The sequence below is a fragment of the Perognathus longimembris genome, chromosome 5, assembly GCF_023159225.1.
Source record: "Perognathus longimembris pacificus isolate PPM17 chromosome 5, ASM2315922v1, whole genome shotgun sequence".
NCBI lineage: Eukaryota > Metazoa > Chordata > Mammalia > Rodentia > Heteromyidae > Perognathus > Perognathus longimembris.
Genome location: NC_063165.1, coordinates 1,553,964 through 1,572,846, shown reverse-complemented (window position 1 = coordinate 1,572,846; position 18,883 = coordinate 1,553,964). Strand labels below are relative to the sequence as shown.

The 18,883-nt window shown below is 66.2% G+C and overlaps 1 protein-coding gene across 1 annotated transcript in view; it reads left to right on the top strand.

Moving 5' to 3' along the window:
* The window catches only part of Trpm2 (transient receptor potential cation channel subfamily M member 2), a 50,874-nt gene that overhangs the window by 31,296 nt on the left and 695 nt on the right, over nucleotides 1-18,883 (top strand). The window contains 1 exon segment of the mRNA XM_048346438.1: nucleotides 11,666-11,679. Coding sequence (XP_048202395.1) covers nucleotides 11,666-11,679 — 14 coding nt within the window.

Sequence of the window (18,883 nt, the reverse complement as noted above, 5' to 3'; positions counted from 1 at the left end):
GGGCTGCTTTGCCCAGAGTCATGGACGGGCGAGGAAACAGAGGCTCAGAGAAATGGACGGCACGGCGGGGGAGGGGGGGCGTAGAGGCGGGCCGCCCGTGGCCGTGTCCCCTGGCCCTCCCACCTTGCGGGGACGTGGGAGCGCACGCAGCCGGCCCGGGCTCCAGGCCTGGAGGGGTGCTGACTCATCTGTTGAGGGCGTGCGGGGTTTGCCTGGTCCGCAAACACGAGGGGATCGTTCGGAGCAAAGTACTGAAGCCCAGTTTCCTAGCGAAGCCGGTGGGAGGGCGGCTCTTACTAACCTTTGTCTTCAGAATGTGTGAGCAAGCTTTGTGCCAAAATCTTAGTCCGTGGAGGGGGTGGGGAAAGGTCCACCCCCGCCTACCAAGGCAGTTGGCGCGCGAAACAACAGCAACCACCCGTGGCTGCCTCTGCCAGGCCCCGCTGGGGTGGCCTGCGGACTCGGCTTGCTTCCTCCTCCCCCAGTCTGCAGCCACCCTTCCCCGAGGACAGACGGACGGACGGCGGGCGTCCCGGGCCGCTCCTCCAGCAACAAGGACTTTCTCTCGTCACCTTTGCCGCCCGGAACGGCAGAGCTCGTTTCTTGCTCAGTTTTCTTACCTCCCTTCCTTCTTATTCAGGGCCGATGTTCCTTCCGCTTCGACGGCTCAGTTTCTAATCTCACTTCCTGCCGTCTTTTTGTATGCGCGTTTCTATTCCGCGTGACTTCAACTGCCTGCTGGGGGAGGTGTGAGCGGCTTATGAGCTTGGAGTGTACAGCGCAGATGCCTTACAAGGAAGCACACCTGGGCAGGACTCAGCGTGATTTGTGTTTGGGAAGCGTGGCGTCGCGACAACGGGCAGTGGGGAAGCGAGACCGCGGTGAGGTCTGGCCTGGGACCGCGGTGCGGGCGGCTCTGCCCCCGCGTGCAGCCACGTGGCCTGTTGCATCACGGGAGCGGAGGCCCACGGCGCGGCAGAGCCGGTCGTGACTCTTCAGCCGTGGTGGTGTATGGAGGAGAAAGGGCCCTCCGCGTCTAGACGGGGCTCCGCACCCCAGCACCGCGCCGCGGAATGGAGTCCTGATCCGGAGCCGGGCTTGTGGGTGGGAGGTCAGCATGGCGCCCAGCTCTAGAGTCAGAGGACGCGGGGCGGGGCTGCCCGGGAGGGGACGGCAGCCTGGGGGTCCAGGAGCCAGCTTCTTCTCGAGGCGCTTCCGCTTGCTCTGGAGGTGCGCTGGGATGGTGGGCCACGTTCAGTTTCCAGGGGGAGAACCCGGGCTCTGAGGCCGGGAGGGAGGGGAGGGGGGCTTGGGGCTCTGAGGCCAGGAGGGAGGGGAGGGGGGCCTGGAGGGAGGGGAGGGGGGCTCGGGGCTCTGAGGCCGGGAGGGAGGGGAGGGGAGCTCGGGGCTTTCTTGGGGCGCCGCACAGCACGAGACCCCGAGCCTGGACAGTGTCGAGCGCCAGCGGCCAGCGGCTGGCATTTGAGGCAAAGCAGAGCCCGCGGCCCGGCTGCCAGGCAGCGGAGCTGAGGAGCAGGGCTGGCTCGCTCTGCTCCTGTCCCCATGGCGACGGCGCTGGCCAGGAAGGGAGTGGACGCCCTGGCGCCAGCGGGCGTCAGCCGTCGGAGCCCTCGGGAGCCGGCTCACCTCACCGCGGGGTCGGGGCCGAGGGGCGGCAAGGAAGTCGCCTGGCCGGGCCCTGGGTCGGAGCGGCAGACACAGCCGGGAATGGCTGCTGGTGCCTGTGTCAGACACAAGCCGGGAATGGCTGCTGGTGCCTGTGTAGAACTAGGTAGGAGGCAGAATCCAGAGCCGCCAACTTAGGGAAAGGGAAACTGAGGCCCAGAGTTGGAGTTGTGTAAGCCATGTCAGACAAGGGAGAGGTTGGTGCTGGGTCTCTGGGCCCGGGGCTCGAGGGCTGGAGGCCTGTGCACAGGGCGGGCCTCGGCCAGCACACGCAGCTCAGCGGGGAGCGTGAACTGGCCAGTGCCACGCAGCGCCCTGCCTTCTGCTCAGCGGGGCAGCGGCTCTATACGCCCCGAGTAGCTCAGTCCTGGGCACTGGTGGTGCTGGCCAGGAAGCCGTCCTGGTGTCACCGCGCCCAACGCTTGTTCCCGAGGGCCTTCTGGGTCTCACGTGACCCTGGGCCAGCGTGGCCGGGTCAGACACGAGGACGAGGCACCAGCCCTGCCCTCCCCGAGGCCACGGCTCAGCCAGAAGCCACTGGGCTCAGAGCCCGTCCATCTGGAAGTCACAGTCATTAGGACCCAGGCCGAGGCTCTCTAGGCAGACGTCCTGTCCCCCCCCCCCCCCCCCCCCCCCCCCCCCCCGCGCCCGGCAGGGGCCGGTGCACTGCGTTCACGAGCGGACCACCCGCAGGCGGAGCCCTGGGAAGGCCGCTCCGCCCCAGGCCTGCTGGTGCGGGCGCGGGACTCAGGCTGCGGCCAGCCCGGCTGGCTCCAGGCGACAGCGTCTGCGGTGGCACTTCCTGCCAGTGGACGCTCTCAGCTCCTGCCCCCCACCCCCAGCTCCCGCCCTCCACTCCCCGTGTGAGCACACACACACACACGCATGATGCACACACACTTCCTCCCAAACAGGAAAGAGTCCTCCACTCCACAACTGTTTTTTTTTTTTTTTTTTGGCCAGTCCTGGGCCTTGGACTCAGGGCCTGAGCACTGTCCCTGGCTTCTTCCCGCTCAAGGCTAGCACTCTGCCACCTGAGCCACAGCGCCCCTTCTGGCCGTTTTCCATATATGTGGTGCTGAGGAATCGAACCGAGAGCTTCATGTGTAGGAGGCGAGCGCTCTTGCCACTAGGCCGTAGTCCCAGCCCCTCCACAACTGTTTTTAATACCCTATTTTGTAGCCTTCCAGATGCTTCTGTGGATGGCAGGTTGCTTGCTGAGGGTTTTCACGCTGGCTGGTGCTCAGAGGCCACGCCCACCCCCACAGTCCCGCCCACCACGGGCTGCAGGGTTCCCGCTGGCTGGTGCTCAGAGGCCACGCCCACCCCCACAGTCCCGCCCACCACGGGCTGCAGGGTTCCCGCTGGCTGGTGCTCAGAGGCCACGCCCACCCCCACAGTCCCGCCCACCACGGGCTGCAGGGTTCCCGCTGGCTGGTGCTCAGAGGCCACGCCCACCCCCACAGTCCCGCCCACCACGGGCTGCAGGGTTCCCGCTGGCTGGTGCTCAGAGGCCACGCCCACCCCCACAGTCCCACCCACCACGGGCTGCAGGGTTCCGGCTGAGAAGGCGAGCCACATGCCCCAATTCAGACAGAACGCGGAGGAAGGGGGATCTGCCCCAGATCCTCTGTGCCCGGTGGAGTCTGCACCCCCCCCCCCCCCGTGCAGCCCCCACTCCCAGGGCGGCTCAGGTGCCTCTCAGAAGAGATGGCCACACCGTGTCACTGCTTCAAGGCCACAGAGGGTCACCGGCCCTCAGTTGGGAGCCAGCTGGGGGCTACAGCTTCCAGCCAGACTTGGGGAAGTGTCCTGTGACCCATTGCTGGTGACGCGGCCCATGGCTGCATTGCTGAGATTTGTGCAGACATGTGTGCACGCATTAGCACTGGTGCACACACTATGCATATGGTGTTAACATTGATCAACATGGGTGAGTGCATGTAAATGTGCACGTGGTCAGCACTGCTGCACACACGCATGTGTATAACTGCACGTGTGCATCAGAACAGGTGTGCGCATGTGCATGCATGTGAATAGGTGTGCATGATTCACACTGGTGCACAGATGTACATCTATAATCATGTGCACAAGTGTGTTTGCACTGGTGTGCATACACATGGATGCATACACACATGTGCACGTGCACGCACACATTAGCACATTCAACATGTTGTGCATGGACGCACATGCATTAGCAGCGGTGCACGTGTACACAGGTGGGAGATGCACATCGGTGGGAGGGGTGTGAGGGGCAGGCGAGCAGCTCAGTACGCCTAACATCCAGAGCCATGCACAGAACACAGTCAACACAACCCTCCAGCTCCACGCAGCCTTAGCAGCTGTAGATGTCACACACAGCTGCAGACGCGGTGACGTCACACAGCTGCAGACACGGTAGGGCCACATGCCATACATGACCTAACCCTGTCCCCACAGCACTTACAGGTAAACCGAGGCCTGCAGAAGCAGCTGCCTGCAAGGGGGGCTTCTCTGCCCCACGGCTGGGGGCCCCATGCGTGCCCGCAGCTCAGCCGTGGCCCCCCAGGAAAATAGGAAGATGCATCGTGCTATTTGTAAAGAGTAACATAAATATATTTCCACATAGATAAAATACAATAAATAGTCATGACACATCCGGGCGGCACGAAGGGCAGAGGCCGAGGCCCAGGGACTTGCCAGGCCCCCTGCATGAGGTAAGACTGGAGGGACCCTGCCCCTTGAGGCAGACGGGTGCTCAGGGCCGGTTGAGGGCTGCCACCTGCAGGCTGGGGGCCAGGGCCAGTCCCAGCACAGCCAGCGGGCGGGGGCCGGTCAGCCCGTCCGGAGCCGCAGGACCCTGGAGAGGGGCTCCTTGGCGCTGGAGTAGATGAGGTAGGAGCCGGTCGCCGTGTGGAAGGCCTCCAGTCCCTGCAGCCCACCGTGGGGAGGCTGTGCACCGGCACGAAGCCCTCGTAGCCCTGCCACCTGCGGGAGAGATGGGGACATGGGGTCGGCTCCGCGGGGCCCCTCCGGGACCGGGACAGGACCCGAGGCCTCCGGAGCCTCTGCAGCCGCACACGTGCCATGGGCTCTGGCTTGATCAGCTCCTGGTGGGGGGAAGAGGGGGGAGAGGGGGGAGGGTGTGCGGGCTGCGGTGGAGGCTGGGGGAGGGGCTGTCCTCAAGATCCCAAAGCCCCTCGGATCCCACCCGGGGATGCTGTGGGACGGGCCCTGGCTGTAGGCGGGGCCCCGATGTGGGCAGGGCCTGGGATGCTGTGGGCAGGGCCCCGATGTGGGCGGAGCCATGGGATGCTGTGAGTGGGGGCCCCGCTGTGGGAGGGGTCCTGGCTGTGGGCGGGGCCTGGGATGCTGTGGGCGGGGCCATGGCTGTGGGAGGGGCCATGGCTATGGGAGTGGCCCTGGAATGCTGTAGGAGGGGAGTTGGCTATGGGAGAGGCCTGTCTGCAGGAGGGGGCCTGGCTGTGGGAGAGGCCCTGGCTGTGGGAGGGGCCTGGCTGTGGGAGGGGCGTTGGCTGCGGGAGGGGCCTGGCTGTGGGAGGGACCTGGCTGTGGGAGGGGCCTGGCTGTGGGAGGGGCGTTGGCTGCGGGAGGGCCTGGCTGTGGGAGGGGCGTTGGCTGCGGGAGGTGTCTGGCTGTGGGAGGGGCCTGGCTGTGGGAGGGGCATTGTCTGCGGGAGGGGGCCGGGCTGTGGGAGGGGCCTGGCTGTGAGAGGGTCCTGGCTATGGGAGGAGTATGGCTGCGGGAAGGGCGTTGGCTGCGGGAGGGGCCTGGCTGTGGGAGGGGCGTTGGCTACGGGAGGGGCCGGGCTGTGGGAGGGCTTGTTTGTGGGAGGGGCCTGGCTGTGGGAGGTGTCTGGCTGTGGGAGGGGCCTGGCTGTGGGATGGGCATTGTCTGCGGGAGGGGCCGGGCTGTGGGAGGGGCCTGGCTGTGGGTGGGGCGTTGGCTATGGGAGGGGCCGGGCTGTGGGAGGCTTGTTTGTGGGAGGGGCCTGGCTGTGGGAGGGGCCTGGCTGTGGGATGGGCATTGTCTGCGGGAGGGGCCGGGCTGTGGGAGGGGCCTGACTGTCGGAAGGGCCTGGATGCGGGAGGGGCCTGTCTGTGGGAGGGGCCTGTCTGTGGGAGGGGCCTGGCTGTGGGAGGGCCCTTGGCTGTGGGAGGGGCATTGGCTGCGGGAGGGGCCTGGCTGTGGGAGGGGCATTGGCTGCGGGAGGGGCCTGTCTGTGGGAGGGGCCTGTCTGTGGGAGGGGCCGGGCTGTGGGAGGGCTTGTTTGTGGGAGGGCCCTGCTGTGGGAGGGGTCCTTGGCTGCGGGAGGGGCCTGGCTGTGGGAGGGGCATTGGCTGCGGGAGGGGCCTGGCTGTGGGAGGGGCCTGGCTATGGGAGGGTCCTGGCTGTGGGAGGACTTGGTTGTGGGGTGCCTGGCTGTGGGAGGGCCCTTGGCTGTGGGAGGGGCCTGGCTGTGGGAGGGGGCATTGGCTGCGGGAGGGCCCTTGGCTGTGGGAGGGGCCTGGCTGTGGGAGGGGCATTGGCTGCGGGAGGGGCCGGGCTGTGGGAGGGGGCCGGGCTGTGGGAGGGCCTGGCTGTGGGAGGGGCCTGGCTGTGGGATGGGCATTGTCTGCGGGAGGGGCCTGGCTGTGGGAGGGGCCTGGCTGTGGGAGGGGCCTGGCTGTGGGAGGGGCCTGGCTGTGGGAGGGCCTTTGGCTGAGCGCACAGGCCACGCCCTGGCTGGCAGACCCCGGGTCCACTGAACGGTGCTCGTGGCAGCCCACCCCTACACCAGGGGCTTGGCTGCTGGGGTCCGTGGTGTCCGGGGGTGCCCCTCAAAGTGAGGTGTAGTTGTCCACACAGGGCTGCGCGAGGGTTTGTCTGAGGAGCGTGTGGCCTTAGTTTGGATATTTTCCCGGGCTGCTTTCCAGGGAGGAGCGCTGCACCCTGGCCGCACCCCGACACGAAACGGCCCATCCTCAGATCCACAGGTGGAAGAGTGGCCCCCGCCGGGCTCGGGGGCCAACCTCTTCTAGCAGTTTCCATCTTGCCTCCTCTTCCTCGGTCACTGCCTTCATTGCTCTCAGAACACTCTTTTCCTCGTCACTGTTGGGGTTTGAGTTCGGGGCGACCCCTAGCCCCAGCTCTTGCTTTTCAGGAGGGGAGCCACCCCGCTGGCCTCGGGCAGCGACCTTCCCACCTAAGCCTGGGCGCCCCCAGATGCTCGCTGGGACGGGGTCTGTATCTAGATCGCCTCCCTCCCAGCTCCACCTCCGGAACGGCTGACATTTACAGGTGCCCGTCACCATTCCTGGCTCGCCTAGTATTCCTGTTGTTGAATTTTTTATATTTTGATTTTTTTCCCCACTCCTATTCCTACATTTGGGGTTTTCATCCGTGTAAGATTAATTTTTGAATGAGACTATGCAGTAAGGATTTAGCGTTGTTTCCTTCCAGGTGGATCACTAACTACGTGAGGTTACTTTATTAAATAATGCAGCCTTTTATTCGTGGTGGGGGGTGGGGGAGGATCACCCTACTTCATCTATGGACAGACAGGCCTCTTCCTTCTTCACTGTTCTTTTCCCCAAGTTTCTTTGGCCATTTAAAAACTTCATTCTTCCATATCCATTTGGAAATTATTTTATCATGTTGAAAGCTCTACAGCAATAAATTTGAAGTCTAACGAAAACAGATTTTTTTTGAATGAAAACTCTGGGAAGAGAGCCGGAGACCTGAACACACCACCTCGAGGGAGAGACTGAGAGCATGGTCTAAGAAACTATCACCCGGGGCTGGGGATATAGCCTAGTGGCAAGAGTGCCTGCCTCGGATACACGAGGCCCTAGGTTCGATTCCCCAGCACCACATATACAGAAAACGACCAGAAGCGGCGCTGTGGCTCAAGTGGCAGAGTGCTAGCCTTGAGCGGGAAGAAGCCAGGGACAGTGCTCAGGCCCTGAGTCCAAGGCCCAGGACTGGCAAAAAAAAAAAAAAAAAAAAAGAAACTATCACCCGCAAAGCACCAGACCCACGTGGTTTTGTGAATAAACTAACCCCAGTCATGGGAATCAGTTAACCTTATTATTTCAGCGATTCTGACCCACAGGCCGAGTGAGAAAACACTGCAGAGTGCACTCATGCAGTTAGCATGGCCTCTAGTTTGTCAGGAGGTCCTCGAGGGAGCAACTTCATTTCCTGTGGTAAAACCTTCAGCGATGGAATCCAGCCACACAGAAAATAACCACGCAGGACCTGCGGCATCAGCTCCCGGGGGGCACCGAGCGGCAGGCTGCAATCAGCACACGCACAGAGCCACCTCACCAGGCCAGAGGAAACCCAGGCAGAGCCCAGGATGGGAGGGGGAGGGGGCGGGGGTGGGGGGGAGCCTTGTCCCCGCCAACCCAGGCACACAGTGACCTCTGGGCGGAGGCCGCACTGCCGGCAAGTCTGCTCAGCAACTTGTAGCTAGTTAAGAAAACTAAGGACGGACCTGGGCACAGAGTTGTGCGCCCTGTAGTCCCAGCTACTCTGCAGGCAGAGATAGGAGGACCAGCTCCGGGCACAATCTCTAGAGTGTATCTGAAAATTCAACTAAAGCACAAGGGGGGCTGAGAGCGTGGCTCAGTTGGTAGAGCACCCGCCTAGCAAAACATGAGGCCCTGGGTCCAACCTGCGGAGCCACAAAGCAATCAAAACAAAGCAAGCAAACCAAGACAGATAAGCAATGAAATCTCTAGAAACCAGAGGGCCAAACTGTCTTCATTCTCAGATAGAATTGCATTTCTGGGTCCCTTGAGGCTCTTAAGCAGAGACGACTAGAATCAGTAATTTGGTCCGGTTGTTACACACACACACACACACACACACACCCCCTCGGTGAGCAGCTGGGAATGGAAATAGCACCCGTTCGTGACGCACACCACACTTGACAAATCCTAGAACAACAGGAGCGGCGCGGCGAGGCGCGGCCCCTTCAGCCTGCGGCAGGCCCGGCGCGGGAGCCCAGGGCCGAGGCTCGTCCTTCGCTGGGGTCCCCGCCAGGACGGCGAGAGCCCAGGGCACGGGGGGGGGGGGGGCGGACGCCGCGGCTGGTCGTTACCTGTAGATAATACTGTTCACCGAGAAGGACGTCCCGTCAAAGGAGTTGGCCACCACCAGGAAGTGGTCTTCCCCCACCGAGAAGAACTCCCAGTCCAGCGCGCTGCGGAGGAAGAGGGTGGGGTGGGAGCGGAGGGGGGGCCCGGCCCCCACGCCGGCCGCCGCCGAGCCGGGCCACGGCCACGCCGGGCCCCCCGCGCCCTTCACCGCCCATGGCCGGTCCTACCGCCATCTCACGCTTGCTCTCCCCTAACTTCCTCCCAAGCGCCCGGGTATGTCCGGCCCTTCACCAGGTGCCGGGGGCGTGGGGGGGCGTGGTCTCAGCCCCATCACCACGGGGGGCGTGGTCTCCAGCCCCTTCACCAGGTGCAGGGGGCGTGGTCTCCGGCCCTTCGGGGGCGTGGTCTCCGTCCCCATCGCCACGGGGGGCGTGGTCTCCGTCCCCATCGTCACGGGGGGCGTGGTCTCCTGCCCCATCACCACGGGGGGCGTGGTCTCCGGCCCCATCACCACGGGGGGCGTGGTCTCCCACCCTCCAGGGGGCGTGGTCTCCGGCCCCATCACCATGGGGGGCGTGGTCTCCGGCCCATCGCCACGGGGGGCGTGGTCTCCTGCCCCATCACCACGGGGGCGTGGTCTCCGGCCCCCTCGCCACGGGGGGCGTGGTCTCCCACCCTCCAGGGGGCGTGGTCTCCGGCCCCATCACCATGGGGGGCGTGGTCTCCGGCCCCTCCAGGGGGCGTGGTCTCCGGCCCCATCACCACGGGGGGTGTGGTCTCCAGCCCCTTCACCAGGTGCAGGGGCGTGGTCTCCGGCCCTTCGGGGGGCGTGGTCTCCGGCCCCATCACCACGGGGGGCGTGGTCTCCGGCCCCATCGCCACGGGGGGCGTGGTCTCCGGCCCATCGCCACGGGGGGCGTGGCCTCCGGCCCCATCGCCACGGGGGGCGTGGTCTCCGGCCGCCGTGCACCGGCAGCTCGGCTCTAGCTCCGAGCCGGGCACTGCAACCTGATCTCTGGGTCTCAGGATTGCTTTTCCTTCTTTGATTGAACAAGCTCCCCGAGATCCACACAGGACGCGCCGGTAGATGTTTAGGGGACCCGGGGAGTGAATGAGACCCGCAGACCCGCTCCGCCCTTCCCTCCGGCCCGGCCCTGCCGGTACCTGCAGGTGGAAATGTCCTGGAACTTGACGAAGGTCTGAGCGGTGACGTTCAGCTCGTAGATGACGGAGCTGAGCACGTAGGCGTCGTTCCGAACCTGCATCTCCACGTCGTAGCTGTGGCTGTTGGCCACGGCCAGGAAGACCCTGTCCCCGATGCGGAGCACCTCCCAGTCGGCAGCGCCGAACGTCTAGGACCGAGCAGGGCGGGGCAGAGGGCAGCGTGGGGCTCCGACCACCCGCGCCCAGCGCCCACGGCCCAGAGCCAGCCGGGCCCCGAGGCCTCGCCCCCCCACCCCCACGTCCACGCACGGAGCCAGCGGGCCCTGGGGCCTCGTCCCCCCACCCCCACGTCCACGCACGGAGCCAGCCGGGCCCCGAGGCCTCGCCCCCCCACCCCCACGTCCACGCACGGAGCCAGCGGGCCCCGGGGCCTCGTCCCCCCCCACGTCCACGCCCAGAGCCAACCGGCCCGGGGGCCTCGCCCCCCCCACGTCCACGCACGGGGCCAGCCGGCCCTGGGGGCCTCGCCCCCCCCACGTCCACGCCCAGAGCCAGCCGGCCCCGGGGCCTCGCCCCCCCACGTCCACGCACGGAGCCCAGAGGCCCCGGGGCCTTGCCCCCCCACCCCCATGTCCACGCCCAGAGACAGCCGGGCCCCAGGCCTCGCCCCCCCCCCGACGTCCACGCCCAGAGCCAGCCGGCCCCGGGGCCTCGCCCCCCCACGTCCACGCACGGAGCCCAGAGGCCCCGGGGGCCTCGACCCCCCCCCCCTGCAGGAGAGGCGTCTGTCTGAGGGGTCCCGGCAGCCGTGCTTCCCTCCTCTGCCCACGGGCCTGGCCGCCCCAGGGTGCAGCTGAGCTGTTGAGGCTGGGCGGGGCCAGGGCCCTCAGCTCAGCCGCCGTGACCTGGACTCAGGCGGCAGCTGGCGGTCACCGCGGGCCTGCCAGGAGGGCCCCTTCCCCCCCCCCCCACCCCCCCCCCGTCAGCCACATCTCCACGCAGGGTTTTCTCAGACTTGGCCAGTGTCGGCAGGGGGGTGGATGAGGAATGAATGACACTCCTGTTCTCAGCTGCTCATCAAGGCCTGTGTCCAGCCTCCTCCTCCAGGGGGCTCTCCAGGTGCTACCAGCCCCGCCCTCTGTGCTCCAGGGGACACCCACCCTCCCAAGGGAGGTGGATGAAGCTTTCTGACTCTGTGGCAGAGCCTGGGGGTGCCCGTGCCCTGTGTGGGCAGAGCCTGGGGGTGCCCATGTCCCCTGTGTGGGCAGAGCCTGGGGGTGCCCGTGCCCCCTGTGTGGGCAGAGCCTGGGGGTGCCCGTGCCCCATGTGGGCAGAGCCTGGGGGTGCCCGTTGTCCCCTGTGTGGGCAGAGCCTGGGGGTGCCCGTGCCCCATGTGGGCAGAGCCTGGGGGTGCCCGTGCCCCATGTGGGCAGAGCCTGGGGGTGCCTGTGTCCCCTGTGTGGGCAGAGCCTGGGGGTGCCCGTGCCCCGTGTGGGCAGAGCCTGGGGGTGCCTGTGCCCCGTGTGGGCAGAGCCTGGGGGTGCCCGTGTCCCCTGTGTGGGCAGAGCAATAAGAGACATCAGGAGGCCTAGGAAGGTTCTGGAAGGAACCAAATGGAAAGTCTTGCACGGAAGGCAGTGTCCACATTGGCGAATCTTTCAGGGGCCTGAAGAGCCACCAGGGGCGGGCGTCTAGCTGGGCATCAGGCATTGAACGCATCAGCTGCACAGAGCTCCGGAGCCCGGTGGGGAGCGGGAACCGGGGGGAGGGAGGGAGGGAGAGGCAGGGGAGAGGGAAGGAAGTGATGGGCAGTTTCCAAACTGGACGCGAAACCTTACGCCGCAGATCAAGAAGATCAGAGACCCAGCAGGCAGGATGGATGTGAAAAATGCCACAGGACACAGTCAAGTTACACAAACACCATGGGACACACTCAGGTTACAAAGCGACAGGCGACCATCTTACAATAGCCACGGGCGACACCCAGGGGAGCCGGCGGGAGCACGGGGGTGATGGGAAGGGGACGGGCGGGGCCTATCCCTCCCTCTACTAGGGTGCCCCGCGGGGGAGGAGACGGTGCGTCACCCCTTCACCCAGCCCTGGTGCAGGGACCCCCGTCCTGCCTGCACTCCGCGAGGAAGGAAAGACAAGAAGCAGGCCCGGCCTCACTGGCTTCCCGGGGCTCGTCCGCAGGTGCCCACAGGACGCGTGTAGACACAAGCACCCGGCCCAGGACGCGTGTAGACACAAGCACCCGGCCCAGGACGCGTGTAGACACAAGCACCCGGGCCCAGGACGCGTGTAGACACAAGCACCCGGCCCAGGACGCGTGTAGACACAAGCACCCGGCCCAGGACGCGTGTAGACACAAGCACCCGGCCCAGGACGCGTGTAGACACAAGCACCCGGTTCAGGACGCGTGTAGACACAAGCACCCGGTTCAGGACGCGTGTAGACACAAGCACCCGGCCCAGGACGCGCCCCTCACCAGCACCGCAGGGCAGCGCTAGACCTCCCTCCCTCCCCACAGGGCCTCGGCGTCCGCGTCCTCTGGGGCTGACCCCTGACCCCGTGCTCGGCCCGCCCGCGACCGCCTCCGTGACGGTCCTGTCCCTGGAACCGGGCGGTGAGTCCCCAGCGCCGTGGGCTGCAGCGGGGGGGCAACGGGGGGATGGCCGGGCCTGCCTGAGCCCCGCCCCTCCTCGGCCCCGGGGCTGTGCTCCCGCGAAGGGGCCCGGGCCGGTGGAGGCCCGGGCCGGCCCAGGATCCAGGGTGCGGGGGTGCCCGGGCCGGCGGGCACCGCCGCAGACGCGCGGGGGACGCGGATCTTACCAGGAAGGACTGGAAGAGCCGGAAGGCGCCCACCAGCCAGATGTAGAGGTGGGAGTGCAGGCGCGTGGAGGTGCCGTTGAAGGTGTTGGCCACCGCCAGGAAGGAGTAGGGCCCCACCGTGAAGAACTCCCAGTCGTAGGCGCCCGACGTGGCGATGCTCTGGTTGGCCTCGAAGCGCCGGCTGCCGGGGCTCCACTTGTAGATCACGCTGTCGATGTTGTGGTTGTCGCCTGGAACCGGGCTCCGTGTGGGGCGGGGGCGGACGTGGCCGCCCGGCCCCACCCGGCCGACCGGACGCCGCCCTTGCCGGGAGACGCGCGCCCTCCCGCCCAGCCGGGGTGGCCCCTCCTCCGAGTCACCGCGCCCTGGCCCTCGCGGCCGTGGGCGGGCCTCCGGGGCCTCCCCCCACAGCGGTCCCCAAGAGCACCTCCAGGGGAGGACTGTCGGGGAGCACCGCGGAGGAGGACTGTCAGGGAGCACCATGAGGAGGACTGTCAGGGAGCAGGGAGGACTACCAGGGAGCATCATGGAGGAGCACTGTCAGGGAGCAGGGAGGACTGTCAGGGAGCAGTGTAGAGGAGGACTGTTAGGGAGCATCATGAAGAAGGACTGTCGGGGAGCAGGGAGGACTGTCAGGGAGCCCCATGGAGGAGGACTGTCAGGGAGCAGGGAGGACTGTCAGGGAACACCATGGAGGAGGACTGTCGGGGAGCACCATGGAGGAGGACTGTCAGGGAGCAGGGAGGACTGTCAGGGAGCCCCATGGAGGAGGACTGTCGGGGAGCAGGGAGGACTGTCAGGACACCTGTCAGGTGCCCCTCCCTCAGCAGAGCTCCCTGACAACACCTCCCTCATGGTGCTCCCTGACAGTGCTCCCCCGTGGCCCCTCCCCCACGCCCGGCTGCCCGCAGGCCTGCTCTGCTGGAGCGCTGGCCCGGGACGCCCCGGCCTGGTGCCTGGGTCCCGTGGCTTCAGTGGGATGGCCTCAGGCCTGCACGGGCCTTCCCCGTGGGCCGCGCACACACGTGGGCCAAAGCTGTGTGGCCCCCGGAGGATGGGCCGGAGGCCCTGCAGGGTGACTGCCACGCAGCCCCGAGGGCCAGGCCTGGAGACTCTCACCGGCCACCCGCTCTGCACGGCAGGAGCAGGGCCCGGGAGCCAGACCTCCGGCCCCCGCCAGGCTGCCCCCCCACACCCCACCCCGCCCCGACCTCTGCCGTGGTGTGCCCGGAATGCGAGCCAGACCTCTCGGCCCCCGCCAGGCTGCCCCCCCCACACCCCGACCTGACCTCTGCCGTGGTGTGCCCGGAATGGGGACCCGCCCTCAGGGACGTGGGACACGGGCATCTTCCGGATCCCGCCCCTCCGTAGCCCCCAGACAGTCACGCCACCCTTCTCGGTGGCGGCTACTGTGTCCTTGCTCACTCCTGACAGCCAGACCCCCAGGACCCCCGAGGACCCCCGAGGACCCCCGAGGACCCCCGAGGACACTGGCTGTTTTCCACTCAGGAGGGCAGCCAGGGTGCAGAGCGCACGCTGGGGTTCGGTGGCTCCCGTCTTCTGCGGCTCCCCCGACCAGGCAGGCGGGCAGGAGTTTGTGTGCGGACCCCAAGGTCTAAATGCCGGTCTCTCCCGGAAATGGGCGAGGCACAACTCACAACTCGCCCTTCCTTCCTTCACCCTGCTGCCCTTCCCTCCCTCTCCTTTCCTTCTCCCTTCCTTCCTCCTCCCTCTCTCCTTCCTTCCTTCTCTCCTTCCCTCCCTCCCCTACTTCCTCCTTTACTTCCCCCTTCCTTCCTCCTCCCTCTCTCCTTCCTTCTCTCTCTCCCTCTCTCCTTCTCTTCCTTCCTCCTTTCCTTCTTCCTTTCTTCCTTCTCTCTTCCTCCCTCCCTTCCTTCCCTCCCTCTCCTTTCCTTCTTCCTTCCTTCCTCCTCCCTTCTCTCTCTCCCTCTCTCCTTCCCTTCCTTCCTCCTTTCCTTCTCCCTTCCTTCTTCCTTTCTTCCTTCTCTCTTCCTCCCTCCCTTCCTTACCTCCCTTTCCTTTCCTTCTTCCTTCCTTCCTCCTCCCTCTCTCCTTCCTTCCTTGCTTCTCTCCCTCCCTCCCCTACTTCCTCCTTTCCACCTTCCTTCCTTCCTTCCTCTTCATCCCTTCCTCCTCCTTTTCTTCTTCCTTTCGTTTTGACAGGGTCTCACTATGTGGCCTGGCCTCAAATGTGCAGTGCTCCTGCCTCGGCCTTGTAGGCGCCGGGTTACAGGCATGCGTCACAAATGCCTGCACGTTTCTCTTAATGAGAGGAGAGGGCCCCGGCCCCAGGCCGTCCGTGCCGTCTGGGCTGCAGGCACAGCTGCCCTACCTTCCCGGTGGTTGGCCACTGCCAGGAAGTGCTCCCCGTCCAGCTCGAAGGCCTCCCAGTCCCGGGCGCTGTGGGTGGCAATCCTCTGGTACAGGACGAACTTCTGCTTTCTGGGGCTCCAGTTGTAAATCACCGAGAACTCCTGGCCCTTTTCATTTGGTCCAAAGTTAGCCACAGCCAGGAAGATCTGAAAAAGGAGAACCAGGTCAGTCCCACTCTGATCGGAGCAGGGGCCGACCACGTCAGGCTGCTCTGACGGCTGCAGGGGCTGACCACGTCAGGCTGCTCTGACGGCTGCAGGGGCTGACCACGTCAGGCTGCTCTGACTGGAGCAGGGGCTGACCACGTCAGGCTGCTCTGATGGCTGCAGGGGCTGACCACGTCAGGCTGCTCTGACTGGAGCAGGGGCTGACCACGTCAGGCTGCTCTGACCGGAGCAGGGGCTGACCACGTCAGGCTGCTCTGACCGGAGCAGGGGCTGACCACGTCAGGCTGCTCTGATGGCTGCAGGGGCTGACCACGTCAGGCTGCTCTGATGGCTGCAGGGGCTGACCACGTCAGGCTGCTCTGATGGCTGCAGGGGCTGACCACGTCAGGCTGCTCTGATGGCTGCAGGGGCTGACCACGTCAGGCTGCTCTGACCAGTGGCCAGCCCACCCCCGGCGTCCGGGCCAGGCCCAGCTCTGCGCAACACCCGCGTGTGGGGGACAGGGAGGGACGCTGTGTCTAGGACAAGGCCCTCGGAGGCCAGGGCACAGAAGGAGCCGGAGAGGACCAAGCACTCTCCCTCAGCACTGGAGCCGGGAGAGGACCGAGCACTCGCTCTCAGCACTGGAGAGGACCGAGTACTCGCTCTCAGTACTGGAGCCAGGAGAGGACTGAGCACTCGCTCTCAGCACTGGAGAGGACCAAGCACTCGCTCTCAGCACTGGAGAGGACCGAGCACTCGCCCACAGCACTGGAGGACCGAGCCCTCGCCCTCAGCACTGGAGAGGACTGAGCACTCGCCCACAGCACTGGAGAGGACTGAGCCCTCGCCCTCAGCACTGGAGAGGACCGAGCACTCGCCCTCAGCACTGGAGCCGGGAGAGGACCGAGCACTCGCTCTCAGCACTGGAGAGGACCGAGCACTCGCCCACAGCACTGGAGAGGACCGAGCCCTCGCCCTCAGCACTGGGAGAGGACTGAGCCCTCGCCGTCAGCACTGGAGAGGACTGAGCGCTCGCCGTCAGCACTGGAGAGGACTGAGCACTCGCCCTCAGCACTGGAGAGGACCAAGTCAGCACTGGAGAGGACCGAGCTCTCCCTCTCAGCACTGGGAGAGGACTGAGCCCTCGCCGTCAGCACTGGAGAGGACCGAGCACTCGCCCTGAGCACTGGAGAGGACCAAGCCCTCGCTCTCAGCACTGGAGAGGAACGAGCACTCGCTCTGAGCACTGGAGAGGACCGAGCCCTCGCTCTCAGCACAGGAGAGGACAGAGCTCTCACCCACAGCACTGGAGAGGACCGAGCCCTCGCTCTCAGCACTGGAGAGGACTGAGCTCTCACCCACAGCACTGGAGAGGACTGAGCACTCGCCCTCAGTACTGGAGAGGACCGAGCCCTCGCTCTCAGCACTGGAGAGGACTGAGCTCTCACCCACAGCACTGGAGAGGACCGAGTCAGCACTGGAGAGGACTGAGCCCTCGCCCTCAGCACTGGAGAGGACCGAGTCAGCACTGGAGAGGACTGAGCCCTCGCCCTCAGCACTGGAGAGGACCGAGTCAGCACTGGAGAGGACTGAGCCCTCGCCCTCAGCACTGGAGAGGACCGAGTCAGCACTGGAGAGGACTGAGCCCTCGCCCTCAGCACTGGAGAGGACCGAGTCAGCACTGGGAGAGGACTGAGCCCTCGCCGTCAGCACTGGAGAGGACCGAGCGCTCGCTCTGAGCACTGGAGAGGACCGAGCACTCGCTCTCAGCACTGGAGAGGACAGAGCTCTCACCCACAGCACTGGAGAGGACCAAGCCCTCGCTCTCAGCACTGGAGAGGAACGAGCACTCGCTCTCAGCACAGGAGAGGACAGAGCTCTCACCCACAGCACTGGAGAGGACTGAGCACTCGCCCTCAGCACTGGAGAGGACCGAGTCAGCACTGGGAGAGGACTGAGCCCTCGCCGTCAGCACTGGAGAGGACCGAGCACTCGCCCTCAGCACTGGAGAGGACCGAGCACTCGCTCTCAGCACTGGAGAGGACCGAGCACTCGCTCTCAGCACTGGAGAGGACTGAGCCCTCGCCCTCAGCACTGGAGAGGACCGAGTCAGCACTGGGAGAGGACTGAGCCCTCGCCGTCAGCACTGGAGAGGACCGAGCGCTCGCCCTCAGCACTGGAGAGGACCGAGCACTCGCTCTCAGCACAGGAGAGGACTGAGCTCTCACCCACAGCACTGGAGAGGACTGAGCACTCGCCCTCAGCACTGGAGAGGACCGAGTCAGCACTGGGAGAGGACTGAGCACTCGCCCTCAGCACTGGAGAGGACCGAGCTCTCCCCTCAGCACTGGAGAGGACGAGCACTCGCCCTCAGCACTGGAGAGGACGAGCACTCGCCCTCAGCACTGGAGAGGACCGAGTACTCGCTCTCAGTACTGGAGCCAGGAGAGGACTGAGCACTCGCTCTCAGCACTGGAGAGGACCGAGTCAGCACTGGAGAGGACTGAGCCCTCGCCCTCAGCACTGGAGAGGACCGAGCACTCGCCCTCAGCACTGGAGAGGACCGAGTCAGCACTGGGAGAGGACTGAGCACTCGCCCTCAGCACTGGAGAGGACCGAGCTCTCCCCTCAGCACTGGAGAGGACGAGCACTCGCCCTCAGCACTGGAGAGGACCGAGCACTCGCCCTCAGCACTGGAGAGGACCGAGTCAGCACTGGGAGAGGACTGAGCACTCGCCCTCAGCACTGGAGAGGACCGAGCTCTCCCCTCAGCACTGGAGAGGACCGAGCCCTCGCCGTCAGCACTGGAGAGGACCGAGCGCTCGCCCTCAGCACTGGATCCGGCGCCCTGGGCCCGCTGCTCAGGGCCCGCTCTCCACGCAGGTGGGCCGGCGCTCCGCCCCCTGCCGCCCCGGCCTGGCCCGCGCTGGCTGCTCGCCGTCCCGAGTCCTCAGCGCCGGTGGGGGGAGGCGCGGGCCGTTTCCACGCCGCGTGGATCTCCGCGCGCCCCGCCGGGCTTCCATCGGCTGGTGACGGCTCTGCGCTGACGGGCAGCGTCTTGGCAGGGCCCCGCCTCCTCGCGTGGCGCGTCTTCCACGCCCCGCTGTGACCGGGAGCCGAGTTCACCGCCGCGCGCCGGCCCAGGGAACGCGGAGGAACCCGGCCCTGACCGCGGCGGCGGGGAGGAGAGGTGGCCCGCCCGGACTCGCCTTCCTCCCGATGGTGAAATGGCGCCAGGACTGCGCCTGGTGGGTGCGCACGCTCTGATAGGACACGAACTTCCCGTCCGTCCACTTGTAGATGGTGGACCTGGCTTTCCGATTGGCCGTGGCCACGAACAGCCCCGCCCCGGGGATGCGGAAGGCCTCCACGCCCAGCGTCTCCGAGCTGGTGAACAGGCTCTGGTGCTCCTCCACGTAGTCCAGCCTGGCCTTGGCTTGTGAGGGGGAGAGAGCGACTGGGTTAGCGCGGGCAGGGAGGGAGCCCAGCACGCGGTGTCCAGGTCCAAACGGGCCCCGAGACTCCTCGCTCCCAGGGGCCGCGGCCCCGTGCAGGGTGCAGGCCGCAGAGGCC